At 44.6% G+C, this 20,151-nt stretch overlaps 2 protein-coding genes across 3 annotated transcripts; both read right to left on the reverse strand.

Moving 5' to 3' along the window:
• Positions 1-1,768: 1,768 nt before the first annotated feature.
• On the reverse strand, positions 1,769-8,666 carry poglut3 (protein O-glucosyltransferase 3). The gene is made up of 8 exons (XM_023837911.2): positions 8,288-8,666; positions 7,550-7,747; positions 4,669-4,952; positions 4,367-4,583; positions 4,065-4,261; positions 2,988-3,182; positions 2,614-2,718; positions 1,769-2,276 (listed from the first exon to the last, which is right to left on the reverse strand). The coding sequence occupies exons 1-8, from the start codon at positions 8,490-8,492 to the stop codon at positions 2,145-2,147; spliced, it is 1,533 nt and encodes a 510-aa protein (XP_023693679.2). The 5' UTR covers positions 8,493-8,666; the 3' UTR covers positions 1,769-2,144.
• An 813-nt stretch (positions 8,667-9,479) lies between these two features.
• On the reverse strand, positions 9,480-20,096 carry tmprss15 (transmembrane serine protease 15). 2 transcript variants are annotated; one of them, XM_072706842.1, is made up of 25 exons: positions 19,675-20,096; positions 19,331-19,470; positions 19,180-19,247; positions 18,196-18,347; positions 17,726-17,827; positions 17,047-17,166; positions 16,851-16,959; positions 16,595-16,704; positions 16,252-16,389; positions 15,988-16,137; positions 15,782-15,887; positions 15,524-15,671; positions 14,744-14,888; positions 14,550-14,639; positions 14,300-14,425; positions 13,369-13,512; positions 12,764-12,874; positions 12,537-12,669; positions 12,128-12,226; positions 11,898-11,947; positions 11,570-11,780; positions 11,298-11,479; positions 10,802-10,897; positions 10,035-10,174; positions 9,480-9,758 (listed from the first exon to the last, which is right to left on the reverse strand). In XM_072706842.1, exons 1-25 carry the CDS (start codon positions 19,793-19,795, stop codon positions 9,576-9,578), a joined length of 3,174 nt encoding a protein of 1,057 aa, XP_072562943.1. In that variant the 5' UTR covers positions 19,796-20,096; the 3' UTR covers positions 9,480-9,575. The 2 variants fall into 2 exon arrangements, with proteins under 2 accessions (XP_072562943.1, XP_023693672.2); XM_023837904.2 differs by having other exon boundaries at positions 18,196-18,374.
• Between the last annotated feature and the right edge of the window lie 55 nt (positions 20,097-20,151).

A 20,151-nucleotide genomic window follows, 5' to 3' on the forward strand; every position in this document is an offset into this window, starting at 1 on the left:
TTCAGAAACTCAATTTGTGCTACAACTAACACAAGGTATATACAGAAATCCAGAGGTTAAATTTAACACTTTTTAATACCTTTTTTAATACTTTCTCAATATTTTTTAAAACCCGCACGGCATTGAATTGCAACCGTTTTTAAACAAGTTTCAAACTGATTTAAAGATTTATAATGTTACACAATTTTGGCCTGTACAACAGAATTTAAATAGGGAACATGGGTCAACAGAATAAATTTAGTGACTGTGATTTTGAAAACATCTTGCATTTAACTTCTTCAGTCACAAATCCATACCTTTATCCACTAGGCTATTCATGGAAAGTGCCTTAATTGTTTGGCTTTTTCTTCAATGAGTTTGTCGATTTGCACCAGTTGACCAATTGCTCTCATCTATGCATTCCTGATTTATGAGTTGCGCATCGCATATGCGAAAAGAGAGCGCTGACTGTCATTATCATAAATTTATCACGCTGATTTAAACTCTTAGTGTGTAAACCTTGTAGTTGCCTGCAGGCATCTTACGTTAGCAAGATCATTTTGGTGATAATTAATGCAGCTAGCGAATTACTTACATAAAAACCTACTACTTGGGGTTGCAATAAGTTATCGTATTGACCAGTAAACGACAAGAAACATAAATAACACAATCAACAAAAATCTGCTGCCAAGTCAATCAATACTTGTACTGATCGCTTGCTCCATTTTGATCGCGGTTCCCGAAGAGAACTCTATCTGCAATCTATGGCTCATCCTGCTAGTCCCGGATGTAGAGGGTTGAATTTCGGATCGTATTTTAAACCACTGAAATTGTGGCAGCGTATTTGAAACAGCGAAAATAACGGGACTGAATATTGTAAAGCAGAAATAAGAGGACTGAATGTTACTGCTTGAATAATAAAGATGCGAATAAAACACATGGAATATTTTCAATTGAATTTGTTCTTTTGAAAAAAAATTTTGAGGCGAAATTAAATTAACTGAATTCATGTGGTTGAATTATAAACATGCACTTTAAAATACGTATCTTTTGGAACTGAATTTTGGAAGCCGAATACTTTTGTACTGAATATTTAAGCAATGAAATTACGATTGAAATGTTTTCAGTTGAAATGTTCAATGTTTAAATGTATGCACATATTAAATTACAGTCCCCAAAAATTCAAAGCGTCATTAATGCAATGCGTTTTTATTCAATAAGTGTAATTCAATGTGTTTTTTTCATCAACGACTTTTGTCATTAATTTACTTCCATAGTCCTTAAACGCTGGGTCCTCTAACCACTTACGTGCAAATTTGCACTTACCCATGATGATTATGACTTAGCTTTTCTGAGTGTAAGCAGCCAACATGTACTTCAGTGCGCAAACTGTTTAAGACGTCGCTCGACCACCGAATATAACGTCAGCATCACAGAGATCATCTATGAATGAAGGAATGAGCTAATCCACATTTAAGATAATTTGCGAGAAATTTAGCAGATAAACTTTAAAACACAAATGGACAATTTGTAGTTAAAAAAAAATCTAAAATTTAATAGGCCTACCTCGTAAATTTGCGTGTAATACCTTTTAATGGCTTTAATTTTTGCTTATGTGATTTACTACCTTTTAATACTTTTTAAAACCCCGCGGACACCATGTAACAGTACAGAAAGTGAATTTGGCCAGTATGACTTGGAGCAAATGTGCCACTAATACAGGTCAGGTAGAAAGGGGATCATGCAATGAGGAAGTGAATCAAAACAAAAGGGGACCTCACTCATAATGAACAAGAGTTCAAAGTAGCCAAACTTTATTTTTATGCTTATGTTATAATAAATATACAAAATACAAAACTGGCAATTCTTGAGCATTATAAAAATACATTAAGATAAACAGGTTTCGTACCAAAGTCAAGCTCCAAGCATCCAGGACTGTAAACAATGACATTTATAAAGCAATGGAACTGTTCTGCAGAGTGCTGTATCAAGGCTGGCAGCTGTAAACATGGACGATTAGCCTGGATGAGGGCTGGAGGCAGGTAATTCACGGATTGGTCTTCAGCACATCGGATTTATTCAAGGCTCACGGCAGAGCACAGCTACATCACGCGGCCAGAGGCCCAGCCTGCCGACGCACATGCCCAGATCACCGCTGCCTCGGATCACAGCTCGTCCTTCTCTTGAGACGCCGTCTCCTGCTGGCATTCGCAGTCGGCACTGTGATCTGAGGGCTGGGGTACCGGGTCCATGTCGGGGTGCACAGTGGGCCGACCATGCTGCCTTTGGGCATACATCTACGAGGAATACATGGAGTACAGGCCCTGAGCAGCTGGCAGTAGTGTGGAGAGTGAAACTGGATTGGACTGGATTAGGATTGGATTGGATTAGATTAGGATTAGATTGGATCAGATCAGGTTACATGCAGCAAGGAAAGTACAGCACAGATGAACAGACATCAGTCCAAAACAGAGAAAGTGTGACGACAGTATGCATGGTGTAAACAAGTACATGCAGTAGCGGTACCCAGAGAACAGTGTGATACACTGCATTCTACCCATAGTGCACTGGAGCACAAAATTAACAGTGGAGTGTCAGGAGCACACTGGAGTAGTAGCAGTAGCAGTAGTGTACCTGTAACACGCTGTAGTAGTAACAGTACAGTCTGTTGGGTTGCAGCAGTTCTCTGGACAGTATCTGCCCATTCTTGGCTATGACCTGTGCTTCAAAATCATTCTCCTGTGCATAAAAGAGGGAACAAAAGGAGTGTCCTGATTTTAAACACTTTCTGTAAAATGCAACACTGCAGAAGCTGCAGTTACCACAGCGCTGCAATTACAAGTCAGCATTCAAACGCAAGATGGCCACAGCAGCCGGAGGCACAGAACATTAAAATGATCCCACTCTAGCAAGCAGTTGAAGGGAATGCTGTTTAACTGGATTATGTTACTTTGTATTGACTGGCAAATCATCGTCATCGTCATCATGGCACTTCCCTGGCCTCTCACCTTGGCCCAGCGTATCTTCTCTATGAGGTCAGAGAGGTTTCTCAGCACAGGCAGGTAGTGTGTCCCTGGCCTCAGGTGACTGTAGAAATGCTCATAGTACGGCGAGTCCTGCTTCAGCACGAGACTGTCCCCCAGCATGAGGTAGGGGAACCTGTATGCTGCCACGGTACCATCCACGTTCACCTGGTACTTGAACTGGCGGAGGAAGGCAGTACGGCCAGAAAGGGGTAGAGAGATGTAATTCACATTAGCAGAGGGTCCCAAGGAGCCTGGCCAATGTTAGATATGCAAGCTTTCAAAATGTTCAGTTTTCTTAACATCCCAGAATATTATCCCATCGCTACAACTACAACTACAACTAAGAACAATTATATAGTAACCAAGAAAGGGTAGAACTGCTGCTTTGTGCCTCTAAGGTCACGGGATCAAATCAGGATAGTGTGTTCGAAGTATAAACATATTGCACTTTTATGAAATTACTTTTATTATAAAACAATATTTTTCAACATTATGTTTAAAAATGTTCAGGTAATAATGTTACCCTGGCAACATGGACAGAACCTTTGTTAAAATGTAAAACATAGAAATAATGTTCCATTAATGCAGTAATTGTCAAATCGGGGGGTGGGAGGATTGAGGGGTGATGTGGCACTACAGGGGAGGGGCGCAAAGCACAACAAATCCCAGGCTGGGAGTGTGTAGGGGAACCAGAGCATGTGAGCGGAGCACAGCGATAAGAATTTCTGCTCATTACTGCTCCCACTCCAGTCAATTTTCACCCAGCTCCAATCAAATCGCTCGCCACTTGCCCCAAAAATGAAAACAATCTGCACTGTATTTTAATTTTTGCTTAAACTGTAGCCTGGCATCAAAATAACTCAGCAGTGTCAAGCAGTGTTAGCTAACATTCAGAGACCTTTCCCTGTTAGCTGGGGCAGCTTTAAAGCCAGTACAGCCACATGAAGAATGAGTGCAGGCAAAGTGGGCTGCAGGGGGCGCTGTGTGCCCTGCTGGCGGCACCCCAGCGCTCTCAGAGCAGCCCGCGGGCTGGGCGCGGCGCCAGCAGACCCTGCCTACCTGGAAGAAGTGGAAGAAGCCCACCAGGGACGCCTTGCCCATGTCCTTCTCCCGCTCGCGGAAAAAGAAAAAGGCAGTGATGCCAGCATCCAGCAGCTCCGGGTACTTCCTGGACAGCGCCACCAGCTGAAGGCGCTCCTCACGACTGTCCCGTCCACGGAAAAACGCCTTATCGGTCTTGTTGGCCCAGGATGGTCCTGGTAGACAAGGGGGAGCCTCAGGGGATCTGAAGTCCGCATATTTAAACGCGACAGAGTTGCCGTTTCCATGGCGACAGACCATCACGCTGTCTCATATCTCACCTGTGTTCCCCTGCACAGACAGAAGGTCGTTGGACACACCTCTCAGCGTCTCCAGCATGGAATGCGTGATGTCATAGGTGGGTAGGACAATGTCGCGGGTGTCCGTGGAGCCGCACCAGGAGAGGATGGGCACGGGGCCTGGGAGATCGCCCGCCTTCCGAGTCTCCAGAGGCCAGTCCCCCACGTTGATGTAGAACTCAACGTCCGGGAGCTGCACCTGGTAATCGAGCATCAGGTGAAGAATTCAGACACGTACCGGAACGTCACCATGTCTCCAGTCAGACTCCGCGACGCAGGTTTACCTTTCTGGCCAGCGAGAGCAATATCTCATCAGAGAACATCTTGAAGTCAGTGTACCTGCCCAAGGAGCGGCGATACACCTGGTTGTTGAGCACAGTGTAGTGGATGAGCCCCCCTCGCTGGGAGAAGCGCCTAGGGACCTCCTGTAGGAGGCGCTGCAGGTCGATGGAGGGGAACGAGCTGAAGTCTTTGAGGATTTGGGGCTCGTAGGATGGGCAGGTCATGGCAGACTGCCAAGCCGCGCCGTTGGCTTTAGGACAGTCGCAGTACTCATGGTAGACTGGCCCTAAGAGGCAGGGAAGCGCACTGATCCACACAGCAGACAATTAAATGCAGACCGACACTCGGGCCCCACAGCATAACAAAATTATTTATAATTGTGTTTAAATTCAGTTAGCGCAAAGCCACATGCGCCCGTTTTGGTAAATCATGGAAGCGATAAGCACTGAAGTGGCGGTGAAGAAAGGGACAGATCAGCAGCCACAAAATCTTTAAAAGAAGGGATATTGTGGATAAACAAGGTAAAAAGTCGTCAGTGGCGTGGCGCTGCTTTAGCAGTTTAAAGTCTGACACACTTATTAAAGATACGCAGAATTTATACAGATTACTAAATTTTTGGCATCACCATACACCTCTAATACAAACCTGTTTCATAAAAATGTTGGGAGGCTGTGAAAAATGTATATGAAACCAGAAGGCAATGATTTGCAAATCATATAAACTCATATTTAACTGAAAATTGAACAAAAACCACATATCAAATGTTCTAGTTGAGAAATGCTATTGTTTTATGATGAATATATGCTCAAATTGAATTTGATGCCAGCAATAAATAGCTGGAAAAGATGTGTAATGTTAAAAACTATGGATTATGAAACTACATAACACTTACAAAATGTAATCTTTAATACAATGCTAAAATTATGTAACCCATAGTGAATGTAACCTTGGAAAATAACATTAACTCAATGTAGCCTGTAGAAGAATATAACCTTTTTAAGAGTTTCCAGATGCTGCTGCATCATACCAAAGTAACCAGACAAGCATGTTTTGGGGCTTTGTACTAGGCCACGCCATTGGCCCATGCCATTGGCCCATGCCATTGGCCCATGCCATTGGCCCATGCCATTGGCTCACGCCTTTGGCCCAACTTGGTGCCAACGTTGTATTATTAATAAAAGCAGGGTACAATATAACACATGACCATGGGAGGCTTGTGTTGGAAATCATGGGCGGACACCTTGGTCAGGGACAGTTATACTGTAATTATGAATCTTCAGAAGCCTAGCAACAAAATGATCAGTCAAGAAAATGGTAGGGGCTCTGGGAAAATCTCATGGAGACGTGAAATACCAGGGCCAACCTGGGAAGGCAAATAGAGGAGCCTTGGGAAAGGAAGAGATAGTGCTATGAGACGGTCCTGTGACAAAGTATCTGATAAGAAGAGAATGTGTATAAAAGATGTATGTGACATGGCATTAGACACACTTCTGCAGTGTCCAGCCTAGGTTATAACTTCATTGTTGCAATAAAAACTGATAGGGAGAGGTTCACCACTGTGAAAGACTGTATGGGAAAATACTGCAACATTTTAAGAATAATGTTCCTCGTTGTAATATTGCAAAGAATTTTGGAATTTCATCATTTACAGTACATAATATCATTCAGAGAATCCGGAGGAATCTCTGTACACAAGGGACAAAGGTGAAAACCAATACTGGATAGCCGCGATCTTTGGCCACCTGCATTAAAAACAGACACAATTCTGTAGAGGAAAACACTGCATGGGCTCAGGAACACTTCCAAAAACCACTGTCTGAACTCAGTTGCTGCGTCCACAAATGCAGGATGAACATCTACCATGCAAAGAAGGAACCATATCCAAACATGACCCAGAAACACCGCTGGCTTCTCTGGGCCCGAGCTCGTTTAAGATGGACTGACGCAAAATGAAAAACTCTGGTTTGACAAATAAAAATGTCAAATTCTTTTTGGTAATCATGGACGTCGTGTCCTCCAGGCTAAAGAGAAGAGGGACCAGACAACTTGTTATCAGTGGGCAGTTCAAAGCCCAGCATCCATGATGGCATGGGGGTGCATTAGTGCCCATAGCTGGGGTAGCTTGCACATCTGGGGAGGCACCATCAATGCTGAATGATATATACAGGTTTTGGAGCAACATATGCTTCCATCCAGGCAACGTCTCTTTCAGAGAAGGCCTTGTGTATTTCAGCAAGACGATGCCAAACCGCATTCTGTGCATATTACAGCAGCATGGCTCCGCAGCAGGAGAGTCCAGGGGTTAGACCCTGTCGCCCATTGAAAACTTTTGAAGCATCAGGAAATGACAAATACAACAAAGGAGACCCTGAACTGCTGAGCAGCCGAAATCCTATATCAGGCAAAAATGGGACAACATTTCACTTTCAAAACTCCAGCAACTGTTCTCCTCAGTTCCCAAACATCTACAGAGAGTTTTTAAAAGAAGAGATGATGCGGCGCAGGGATAAACGTGCCCCCCTCCCAACTTCTTTGAAATGTGTTGCTGGCATCAAATTCTTACTGAGCATATATTTGTCATAAAACAATAACATCTGATATGTTGTCTTTGTTCCATTTTCAATTAAATATGGGTTTATACGATTTGTAAATGCTTTCTGTTTTTATTTACAATTTATACAGCGTTCCAACTTTTTTAAAAAACCAGGTTGTATTAGAGGCGCACTACTAATCTGCTTATCAAATTGCGGGCATAAGCCGAGATTCATATAAGTACTGAAAAGCCGGTGTCCGGACACATTTTTACACCTGTTATCTATAGCCATGATTCTGCCAGAGGAACGTCCCCCCCAGGGACCAGGGCTGACGAGGACTACATGTTACCTGGAAGGATATAAGGGGACCTGCCCACCGGCCGATCCCTGTGCTGCACCTCCACCTTCAGACCAGAGGTGGCGCTCTCATACAGCCGGTACAACATAAGGAAGGAGCCGTCTCCCCGGTCCAGGGGCCGAGGGACGTGGATGCGGACGTGCTTCCCTGGGGCCAGCGCAGTGATGCGTACCTGGAAGGAGTCTTTCCCTGGATCATAATGATAACATGTATATACTGTGTGACTTTGTGCGGAAAATACACAGATAACCTCTGTGCAGTCTGAGTTTTCTTGAAACAAGGTTAGGAGTACTGTTACTTTGTTTGTGGGAAATTCATGCAAAAAAAAAAAACTTTCAGCTAAGTAGTACTGAGACATAAGGAGCTGTTTTACTGTTCAACTATTTCCTGAAAGACCCAAATTGAACTGTCTCTAATTTGGAGGGGTGGGTGAAGGTGTATTCATACAGTACCTCACCTAAACAGATCATTTAACCTCTCGCTTAGGGATTTTGTTGTTGTCGGGTCCAATGCAGTTAAGAAACACACTCCTTCAAAACAGCAGCATCACCCATATGTTACAGAAATTTCCATCGAAACTGGATAAGTATATCCATTCGGAACATGGCAAAAGTAAAATGTCATGTTTTTTCTTCATTCTATTAATTCGCTTGATTTTGAAACACTTCTCAGTACTTATTTCACATTGTTGGAAATTGGCTTTTTTGCCAATAGTACTACAGCGCTCACCTGGAGAATAGGTCAGATTTTGGCCAGCCTCGTCGGCGGCTTGAATGTAGAAGTACCGGACGGGAAGCACAACGTTTGGGTCCAGCCCGGAGCCCCACACGGTGCATCGATCGGGACCGAGCTCTACACCCTCGCAGGAAGAGCAGAAGAGGCTCAGGAGGTAGAGAAACGCCTTCAAGCGCAGCCTATCGGCATGCTGGTCCATGCTAACTCGCAAATGGACCAGGCACCTTTAAAAGTAGATGTCACGGTTATTTTGTTTATATTTATTGACAGCCTTGATGTGCGGTAACTTTTCTGAAATTTGGACCGCTATTTAGCCCGGAATGCAGGTTGATGGGAGTACCATGAGAAAGGGCCCGGCTGCAACCGGAAGCGAATGTTTAGGTTCCGCATGCAAGCAGACGACAGGCACACCGGACTGCAAAAGGATGCGCAGAGAGACGCACAGACAGGCAATACAGGAGCGCAGAGACGTGCAGATACGCACATATATGAGCCCAGAGAGGCGTGCAAACAGTTTGCGTTTATAAATGATAACCATGATAATTTGGTTTTAGGTTTTTCGATGCTATTTTAATGGAAATATATCATATTGCATGAAATATACTCACTGGAGTGAATATTAAAGGCAAATTTACTTATATGCCTGATTTTAAAAATGTTTACATCAAAATAAGCAACAGTACTTGTAGTAAAGAAGGAAATACCAAGTTTCCGCAGACAGAAAGGTGGTGGTGAAAGACTACCAGGTCTTCAGAGATCTGTCTCCTTCTACCCAAGTGGGACTGAAATACTCACCCATGCCCTGTGTTCACAACCTGCACCTCTCTGTGCATAACATACTGTTAAAGAACTTTTCTCTGCATTTGTCCTCCTAATATATCCAGAGATAAATGGCTGTTGGTATGTCATGTCCATCACATTTTATGCAGAGATGTATAAAATGTCCTCAGTATAAACAAAATCACCATTTAATGAAATAAACATATTGGATATTTTCCTCAGTTTATCTGTGACCCAGTGTTAGAATAGTAAAAGTCAGATTTCAATTTATTTTCAGTTTATTTTTATATAGCGCCTTTCACAACACAGTTGCCCCAAGGCGTTTTACACGAGTGTGTGGCAATCCAGTACTACATCATTTATACAAAATGGTGCACAAAACAGGAACAGGGGAGAAAAGATCAGGTTCAGATCATCAATATTAATATTGACTTTATTGATTCTAGGGGAAATTCATGTTAGGGACAGCTTACAGTTATGGAAGCAACAGACTCAAGTTATATTACAGAAATGCATTTTCTCTCATCCCAGATCGGCGGGTCTCTGCCACCCAGTCAGCAAACTGTGAGACTAGGGTATACACACCGGGCCTCTTGGGCTGCCCACAGCCTATGCCAAACGAGGTCACCCCCGCCAGGATCCAGCTGTGTCCACTGTGACACATGAGGGGGCCCCCGGAGTCTCCCTGAAGCACAGTGGGACAGCAGTCACCAAGCAGACACACACACACAAGCTGCTGCATTCAAAGACCGAATCCGTCACAGCGGAGCGACAAGGTTGCCCCACTTCGAAGATGCCCTTTTTGTGTCCCTGCTTTCAAACAGCCTGAGTCTGCCATTGCACTGCGTAGAAGTTTATCAATAAGGAAGACCTTTAATCTGGAATCCCTATATGATGCCCAGCTGTGTCACTCATATGGATTTTTACTCCAGTAATAAAAGTGTGGGGGCGTGGCACTCACCTGACATGAGTCAGTGCCCCCCTGTGGAAACCCCGCACACACCATCCTGGCCGTGATGTTGTATTCAGGTAATAATGTCTGGCACTCAGTGCGCCCCACCAGAGGCACGCTTGCCTGCTGTAGTGTATCAGCCACAGCGCCTAGACATGGAGACAATCCCGTTTGGATAATCTAACCCCTACAGAGATCAGCGATTTGAGCTACATTACTGCAGTACATGTGTTCGGGTGATTAGCTGGGTAATTCTCACAAACTTGAGGACTGCTTGGGAAAAAATACAATGAATTTCAGTGATTGTTTGTTTGTATAGAGCAATTCACATCACCTTGTCTTTTTAGATGTATTAAAATTATGTCATATAGTGCTCTGATTTAACTATTTTTAGCCATTTTCCCCAAATAGGTAGCCAAACATCTTATTCTTGTAACAGTTTTAAGATAAAATAACACGCAACTAGATTAAATGTTTTTAAATCCTTCTATTTCATTGCATGTAACACACAATACACAATCAATTTGTATGATGGATGTATATTTTTTGTCATTTTTTTCCTGATCTTTTTCTCAGCTCTTGCCCTGGCTTTGATGAAACATGTTTGTTTATTACAGGAAATATGGTAATATAATACAACTGATTAAGTGCAATGTTATTGACTATACCTACTCTCTTGATTTGTCAGTGCTTTGGTACTGGCTGTTGCCTGTTATTTGATAGGTCAGTGCTGTCTAATTAGCTGCTCTCTGATCATGTTCTTAAAGGAGACTTGCCTTGCTCACTCTCCCTTCCCCAGCCAGCGATGATACACTTCCTTCCTTCCTCAAACTGCTGTTCCCGATCTGGCAGGCAAATGGGCTGGATGAAGTCTGCGAAGGACACATAGTGTGAGGCATCAAAATAGAGCACATGATGGATTAGTAAGTTATTATTGAAGTCAGAGACAAGTACAGTCTAGGTTTGTGGGCTGGCAAAGTTCATCATGGGGGATGACCCCTCCCCCAACCCAAATCAAAGCTCAAGGTCAATTTTTAATCACAGTCCAGCCCTGGATGAATTGAGGTATAACTTCAGGAAGTATAAATCTAAAGCAAGATGAGCATCAAGAATCACAGTCACAGAGTGCTGGTTGGTCAAAACAAAACCTTTATCTGGATTTTTACTTCCTGGACCTGAACTATCTACCTCTGGTCTTGATGCACATAGCAGTACATTGTGCGAGGTAGGTGGAACTGCCTGTAAATAATCCACACAGAATGGTCTGCATACCTGTGAAGTTCACCTGCGTGTCCAGATGTATCATGGCTATGTCGCTGTCCTTGGTGCGCTTGTTGTAATGCTTGTTGAAAACAATGCGGTCTATCTGACGTTCCTGCACAGTCGGGGAGCTAATATCGGACTGCGAGTGAACACCCAGGTAGACTGACCAGCTGGAGAGATGGAGGTGCTTCCTACAGGGTTACAGTCAGGGTACAGGGGGTTACATGCTGAAGCACACAGGAAGCACATGAGTAAGACCCAGGAACAGGGGCCAGGCTCACCCATAGACGCAGTGGGCAGCAGTAATCAGCCACTCCCTTCCAATCAAAGATGCCCCACATGCATGTCGCCCTCTCCAGTGCAGTGACCCCGCCCACGGCCACGCCCCCACAGGGGCATCAGTGCCGCCCACTATTCTGACGGCCTCCTCTGGGAATCTCTCTGACGTCGCTCTGCCTCCCGCCTTTAAGGAGACCATCTGTGTGCCACAAGCTATAACACAAGAGAACAGCTGGAGAGGATGTAGTTAAGGGTGTCTTTGTTATGAGTTTCTATTTGTTTCTGAGTTTGAATGTTTTCAGATGGTCAGGATTTGTATTTTATACTCACGGCTGTTGTCACACTCCAAAGACATAACCTTCTGCTCAGTACAAGAATCACTGAAAACATAATGAACAAAAGCAAGATGTTTCAGTTGCTACTGGTACGTGGAGTGGTGATGTTGTATATTAATGATGCAGGTCTGTGATTAGTTTATTTGTGGTTACTTGTGTGAAAATGTTGTTCCATGACTGGTTGCCATTTTGGGGTGCTGTGCTGTGATTGGACTTCACGCTCACCTGGGGATAAGGTCCAAAGTTCCATTCTGCGTCTCATATAGCGTGATGAATGAGGTGGAGTTTCCCTCGGGTACAAGCAACATCGAGGCATTTCCATTTCTGCGGCACCAGCATACCCACAGAAATTCAAAAGAACACAGTTATGTGCACTGTCTGGAAGGAGCCCAGGGACATCAGCAAAGAATGACAACAGAATGAGCAGAGAGGAGTGTGAAAAGAGCATTAAAGAAGAATTTACAGTGTCCCCAGCAGTGTCAGCACTGCAATGTCTCAGCATGCAAACCCTAAGCCTAACATTACTGAGAGCTAAGATGCAGAACTAACACAGAGCAAAACAAAAATCCAGACTCCAAACACAAAAACACACACAAAGAGACAGACGCGCATCCGGGCGCGATGAGCTACTTACCGGAAACCCAGATAGCTACAGACAAAGCTGGAAAGTTCGGGGTTCCAGTATCTACTGCATACCATGTACCAGGAACCCTGGACCTGAAGCTGCAGCAGTCCAGTGCTGTTTCCATTCACTGGAAGGAGGTGCACTGTGGGACAGTCATTGATTCAGCTTGGGTAAAGTGGTGCACTGTGGGACAGTCACTGATTCGGTTTGCAGAAAAGTTAGTCCTATCTGCTCACCACATTCAGCCTCATCTGAGGCATCGGGGCAGTCTGGCTGGCCATCACACACACTGATGTTGGAGACACAAGACCCTGAACTGCACTGGAAGTATCCATTTACACATGGCTCTGCCAATGAAGCACAATGATCCAGGTAAGACTGGTGCAGCTAATATTAAAACCAAGAAGAATATAAAAGCATGAAGCAGGATTTCTCAGTTAGCTGGATTAATATAAGATAGAGGTAATGATCATCCAATAAGAGTTTAGGTAATGAGCATTCCTATTGGACAACTTCTAGGTTAAGTTAACCTAGAAAACTCAGATATCCTGCTTCATGGAACACCCAGGTGATTACAAACTTATCATATTAATAAGGTGATAAAAGATACCTTCAACAGAGAACAAAAATCAGTCACAAAGATTATACGAGGATTTTATTTCATACCCCTGGTTTAATAGATGATATAATACAGACATATATACACAGTTGCAAATTTTTTTTAACATATTTTAATGTTCTCCTGTGACAGAGGAATACACAGTATGTAGCTAATTAAAATGTTCTTTGCTGTCATACCAAACCATCTCTTTTCTCATCTCGTCATTGGATGAAGCCTTACCAGGAAGACCCAACCCAAAGCCAGAAGTGAAGTTGGCCTGGAAGCCTCGACCATATCCGGATTTGTCCGTGAGAAAGAGCACTGTCATATGATTGGTTGTAGAGAAAAGGTCCACAAATGAAGCACTGCTGCCAGTGAAGATGCCTGACATGAAAGTAGACAGCAGCCCCTCAGTCATGCATGGCGTTAGTAATAATATGACAGTGTAGAGCACTCCCTCTCTCACCTGGCACTGCAGAGTACTCCCTCTCTCACCCAGCAGTGTCAAGTACTCCCTCCTTCACCCAGTAGTGTGGAGCACTCCCTCTCTCACCCGGCACTGCAGAGTATTCCCTCTCTCACCTCGCAGTGTCAAGTACTCCCTCCTTCACCCAGTAGTGTGGAGCATTCCCTCTCTCACCCGGCACTGCAGAGTACTCCCTCTCTCACCCAGCAGTGTCAAGTACTCCCTCCTTCACCCAGTAGTGTGGAGCATTCCCTCTCTCACCCGGCACTGCAGAGTACTCCCTCTCTCACCTAGCAGTGTCAAGTACTCCCTCCTTCACCCAGTAGTGTGGAGCACTCCCTCTCTCACCCGGCACTGCAGAGTACTCCCTCTCTCACCCAGCAGTGTCAAGTACTCCCTCCTTCACCCAGTAGTGTGGAGCATTCCCTCTCTCACCCGGCACTGCAGAGTACTCCCTCTCTCACCTCGCAGTGTCAAGTACTCCCTCCTTCACCCAGTAGTGTGGAGTGCTCCTTCTCTCCCCCGGCACTGTAGAATACCCCCTCTCTCACCCAGTAGTTTGGGGTACTCCCTCTCACACTTAGCAGTGTGGAGTACCCCCCCCCCCCCAGCTCTCACTTGGCAGTGTAGAATATTCCCTCTCTAACCCGGCACTGTAGAGAATTCCCTCTGTCACCCGGCAGTATAGAGTATTCCCTCTCTCACCCAGCAATGTTGACTCCATTCCCTCTCCATCCCGTATCTCCACCATATCAAATGTTGCTTCTACGTCAAAGTCCAGGAAGTGCAGCTGGATGTTCTTCCCTTCTTCAGTATGTAGTGTCCACACACCTGAAGCAATGCAGCAAATTCACAGTGCAGAGCCACTAACACACAGCACTCAACTCAGCATCACTGATGTTTTCACATACAATTTGAACACAGACACACGTATGTGAACCCGGAGAGTACTCACAGGACAGTTTGTTGCTGTAGGATTTAGGGTAGTTGGGAGAGCTGAAAGTTGAGTTTGGCTCCCAAAGATCGAAAGGCCCCCCGCAATCAGCTGCAAAATGAAGAGGGTGGGGTGCAGCTCAAAGCCACACCCCACTCCACGTTAGCTTTTATCATTACAAACTAGGTATGTCTGGTAATATGGTCATTACCTACACGGTAGAGAGGGTGGGGTTGTTGGGATAGGAACACGGGTGGGCTCTGGATAGATCCCGTCCACACAGGGCCCCCTGCTCAAGGTGATGTCATCAAGGGCAATATCATTTGTTAACCCTCCCTTCTTTTGGGCTTCAAACACCACCTTGGGGACAAAATGAGCTGAACATCTCATACAGGTATGACAGCACAAGCTACAGGTCACACTAATCTATGGCGGGGGGCTACAAGTCACACCAATGAATGATAGCACAAGCTACAGGTCACACTAATATGTGGCGGCTGAGGCTACAGGTCACAATAATGAATGATAGCACAAGCTACAGGTCACAGTAATATATGATGACAGGGGCTACAGGTCACACTAATGTATGAGGTGGGCCTACAGGTCATGCTAATGTATGACAGCAGGTGCTATGGGTCACATTAGAGGGACATATCTATTCTTGGATTTTTACTAGAGTATGGCACTCTCAACTTGACTGCAAATACTGCCCCTGATGCAATAAAACACTTATACTTGAGTCAGAACACAGATGTGGTGCTGTAGCAGCAGTACTTTGACCTGAAGGACTGAAGAATGGTGTCATAAAAAATGCAATATGTGAAACATATAACCATAACCCTAACCTTTGGAGCCATTAGTTGGCCAATCTTGGTCACAGGGCTTTTTTAGGCTTATGCTCAGGACACAGCATTTCCCAGCATCCTCTGGGGCTCTCACTGTCTTCCCTAGTTGACCCCTAACCCCAAGCTACTAAGAATTCTGGGAGCTCTGACCGTTAGCTCTGCTGTGTCATACAGCATGGCCTGCCCATAGTGCCAGGCATCAGCATAGTTTCCCTCCCTTTCAAAGGTCATGGTGGTACCATTTGGCCAGTACAGCAGAACACTGAGCCGCTGCACATCCTCTCCAAACATGTGGTACCTGCACATCAGGGGATGCATTCACATAGACATCATATGCATGAAGCATCCACCACACACATGTTCCATTACATCATTAAATAAAGACATATGCCATCCAAATGCACTAACCAGAAGCTTAGACATGCTGGCTCACTGTCATGATCCAGTGGAAGGCTGTGTATTCTGAAGTTCTTCTCCCATGGGACAGGACTCCTTGGAGTGACAATGTAGTACCCTGGTATCAGTAACACACAGCAAAGGACCGTTACCTTGTCACTTGACAAAAGGTGCAACAGGACCTAGGCTGTTACCTGACAGATTCCACAGGCTGTTACCTGACTGATTCCCCAGGGTGTGATCAAAGCTGGGTCCGGTTAGCGGAGGGAAAGTAGGGCCATTGACCCTCAACCAGCCCCCCTCCTCACCAGAGTCCTGCCTCCAGAAACACAGGCCTGCCTCAAAGGAGCAGCTGGCAATGTCCTCGTCTGCTAGAAGACATGAAGATGCTGTAACTGTCGCATAAACTGAAATTCTCTCAAGTTCTTGAGCAGCCTATTCACGTGGTAGCCCCCCACCCGTTGGACATTACAGTAACTCACTAGAAAGGTCTGTGATGTTAGCTGCCCTGTAGACAGCCTTGAATCCACCAAGACTGTTAATAAAATCGGAGGAGAACTCGACAGTGACCTCATGGGAAAGGAGCCACACCTCCCCAGGTGAGTGTCCCGACAGCGTGTCTGAAACAGACCATAAATAAACCACTGCATCTGTCCATTTTTAATCAATCACTCATTCAGTACCTCACCAATCAAAAACCTAAAATGATATATTTTAGGTGTCTTCATAAACAATAGAAAATCATTTGAAAGACACAGCAGGGTCTTCAACCGTAAAAGATTCAAGAAACAGATTGAATTTGGGATTTTTTTTTAATATACTTACATGTCAATTTCTTGGTTTCTCCTGTTCCCTCATAAAGTTTCAGAACATCTATATCTTCCTCGGTTTCAAATGACGGGAAGTTTATTGCTATGACAAGTCCTTCCAGAACTCTAAAAAAATAAGCATAGAATCTTTAAAAACCATTTGAATGATGTCAATGAGTCCTCATGCAAGCATGTTCTATTAGCTGCAGAATGTGCATGAAGAGGTGTGGCTGAGGAGGTGCCGTTAGCTGGGCGTGAGAAGCACCCCGTACCTTATGATCCAGCGACACGTTATACTGTTGTCATATGGGAGAGGGAAGTTCTGAGACTGGAAGCTTCCAGTCTGGCCCAGCAGCAAGAACTGCTTATCACACACCGTTGCTGTTGAAATAAGATCTTTACAAACCAGAGCTAGTCATACCAAACCTGACTCTACTTAGAATTAAGCAGCACATCAATCAAACACACCACAGAGGTTTGCATTTTCATCCGAGCCGTCAGGACAGTCGTCTGCTCCATCGCAGAACTGCACCCTTGGCACACAATGACTGCCGTCACTGCAGGTCATGTGATCAGCTGGGCACTGCACTGAAATCACACTGACACTCAGATCTGCAGACATGTCAATGCACATCAATGCTGCAGCACGCACCAATATGATAGAATGCCCTACATATGAGTTTATAGTTTATTTCCTCACAAACATACGTGGGTCACAGGGGACTTATACCAACAGCCTTGTAGCGATTGTAAAACTACCAAAAAGTCACAGAGAGGCTGAGTAGGAGAATTTCACACTGCATGACATGCACCAAAATCTACTAAGAGCAGAATATATTAATTAATTTGATGATGTTAAAATTGGTATCATCATTCCTTCATGTGCTTCACACACAAAAAAGAACATGACAAAGTTTCAAAATGATGCCATGATATTACTTTCCTTAGCAGAGATTAATTACGGTCAACAAAATTAAATCCTGCCCACTGACTCCCGCACCCCATGCTGGTGAGCAGATGATTATATATCCGATGATAACATTGGTCACATGACATAACTACCGTAAAGCATGAAGTAACTGAGCAAGAAAATTACAAAAACAGTTAAACCAATATGGCTTTACAACGCATAAAAAATGCAGCTTACGTGTTACTGCATCAAGCTTTCCTGTGGTGGTAGGCAGGTGAGCTGTAGGGGAGGCTTGAGCTGTTGTAGTCAGTGGGTGTCCTGTAGGGGGCCATTTCTCACCTTTGCAGAAGTAAACTGCAACTTTAACATACACACTCAAGCACACACACTTTACTCCAACACATTTCAGTATATCTCTTTAAAATGACCCACATTCAAATCTAAAATACTAAGGATGACAAACACATCTTATCCGTGACCTGCAAGACGGCACCAACCGTGGCAGCCATCACATAACCATTGTTATTTTATTTATTGTGATACTGTATGCTCTTAATTTATACGCTCTGTTCTGTGTTTTATTTGTGCGCAGTGGAATTACACACAGAGCCATATTTTCATTGCATAGTGGAACTGGCTATTTACTGTCGACATGACAAATATCCTCTTGAATCTTGAAAGTAACGGCAGTGATCCGGTACTGGTACCTGTCACGCGGATGCTGCCCCCATCAATACGCAGCCCCCCCGGGCCGCCTCCCTCTGTAGCCTGGACCCTGCGCACCAGCTGCTCCTGTGCATCCTCTGAACCCACAATCCCGTAGAAAAGCAGGTCAAAGGTCACCACCACGCTCCTCCGGCTGTAAGACCGTATCCTGTTTTCACTTCTTCTCTCAAAGAGGGAAAAGGGTAACACTTTACTTAAAGCTGTCATCTATAATGCACTATAGATACCCTGATAATGCATTATAATGGTCAGTATAAGAAATAATGAAGCATCACAGCATCTTCTATTGACAGTTGTTATAGTGACAGGCAATATAGTGTTGATTATAATACAATAGATGAAGACCTAATCTATAACGCTTTATAGATACCTTCATTTTGCATTATAATGGTTGGTATAAGAATTAATCTTATTCATCTTTTGACAGTCATAAGGCATTATAGTGTTAATTGTAATGCTTCATAAGCTCATTTATAATACACTGCAGATGCTTTAATAATGCACTATCATGGTCGGTATAATCAATTGTTTGTTTATAGCATATTATGAATGTATTGTGTATTATGAATTATGAATGTGTTCATAGATACTTACAGACATGGCATTCATAGAAAGTGTTACCAGTACAATGATATTTGAGTCAGTAATTTTCACATCGCATGTATCCATTTTCAGAAAATGTCTCAGTGTGACAGAAGTGTGGAGCTGTCATGTGACCTGTAGCTCCAGTGTGACAGAAGTGCGGAGTATCATGTGAACTGTACTTCCAGTGTGACCGACGTGTGGAGCTGTCATGTGACCTGTAGCTCCACTGTGACAGAAGTGTGGGGCTGTCGTGTGACCTGTAGCTCCAGTGTGACAGAAGTTATGTGACCTGTAGCTCTAGTGTGACAGAAGTGTGGAGCTGTCGTGTGACCTGTAGCTCCAGCCATGGAGAGCATAGGCACGCAGATGTTAGGTTTCACCTGAAGTGCTGGACTACGCAGGCTCTGAACTGCTCCGCCAGCAAGCTCCCCGCATAAAGCTCTGAGACCTGCAGACGAAACAAAATGGAAGCCTGAGGGAGGGAGATGAGGAAGATGAAGACGAGGAAGAGGCAGGGGCTTCATTACTCACCAGATGCTCTACATCAAAAGCTAGGGCTTTAAACGGCACTGAGGACGTGTTACGCAGCTCCTCAGTGAAGCCGGTGCTGTTCACAATGGTGAATTCCCCTCTCAGTACTGTTGAGCTTCGGTCCAAATGGCTCTGGGTTTCTAATTTGGGGTGGGGGAGGGTTCAAAATGATGACCACTTTGAGTAACTCCAACGAAAACATTTACATGATACAGCTGAATACGTATAGAGGTACAGATATAGAGGTAAACCATACAAGTGAACATGAGCATCTGGAGACTGTCGAGGAAACAAAGGATGAGGCCGTGAGACAATGAGGGAGGAAGAACCGGTCGCAGGCTTACCGTCAGTGTGCAGGGCCAGCCAGCCGACGATCACGAGGCCCACACAGACGAGCAGCTCAGCCAGGAAGAGCACGGAGAGCGAGGCCTCGGTGAAGGACAGAGCACGCCTTCCTCTGGCCATCCTCCTGCACTGGTGCCGTTCCACAGGACTGCTTTCACACTCCGGTTAAGGGTGCCGTTTCTATCAAGCTCATTCGTTTGGTCCAGAACTTCGTACTCTCTGCCATTCTGTCCAATGAGAACCAACAATTGCCTTGAGTGGTTATCAATGTCAATAACAGATACACACGTATCCGCAGATAGACTTTGAACAGATCTGCCACTCCTGATCATTGTACAATAACAGCTGGCAGGGTGATTGATCCCTGCACCTTTCCACATCGGGCATCTCATTCGGAGATTTACCATATTTAAAATTAACAGTGTTTATTAATATTTTATCAAAAACCTATAGCCCTATAGAATTGCTGAAATTCA

This window comes from Paramormyrops kingsleyae, chromosome 24 (assembly GCF_048594095.1).
Source record: "Paramormyrops kingsleyae isolate MSU_618 chromosome 24, PKINGS_0.4, whole genome shotgun sequence".
NCBI lineage: Eukaryota > Metazoa > Chordata > Actinopteri > Osteoglossiformes > Mormyridae > Paramormyrops > Paramormyrops kingsleyae.

Excerpts from the sequence above, each read along its gene's own strand:
- poglut3 (XM_023837911.2), bottom strand. The coding sequence starts at position 8,492 with ATGGACCAGCATGCCGATAGGCTGCGCTTGAAGGCGTTTCTCTACCTC. Across the intron at positions 4,953-7,549 it reads GTCCCCTTATATCCTTCCAG|GGCCAGTCTACCATGAGTAC; the intron begins GTAACATGTAGT and ends CCTGCCTCTTAG. Across the intron at positions 2,277-2,613 it reads ACTACTACAGCGTGTTACAG|ATGTATGCCCAAAGGCAGCA; the intron begins GTACACTACTGC and ends TATTCCTCGTAG.
- tmprss15 (XM_023837904.2), bottom strand. The coding sequence starts at position 19,795 with ATGGCCAGAGGAAGGCGTGCTCTGTCCTTCACCGAGGCCTCGCTCTCC. Across the intron at positions 10,898-11,297 it reads CACGCAGGTGAACTTCACAG|ACTTCATCCAGCCCATTTGC; the intron begins GTATGCAGACCA and ends TGTCCTTCGCAG. Across the intron at positions 10,175-10,801 it reads GGGAAGGGAGAGTGAGCAAG|GCGCTGTGGCTGATACACTA; the intron begins GCAAGTCTCCTT and ends CTCCATGTCTAG.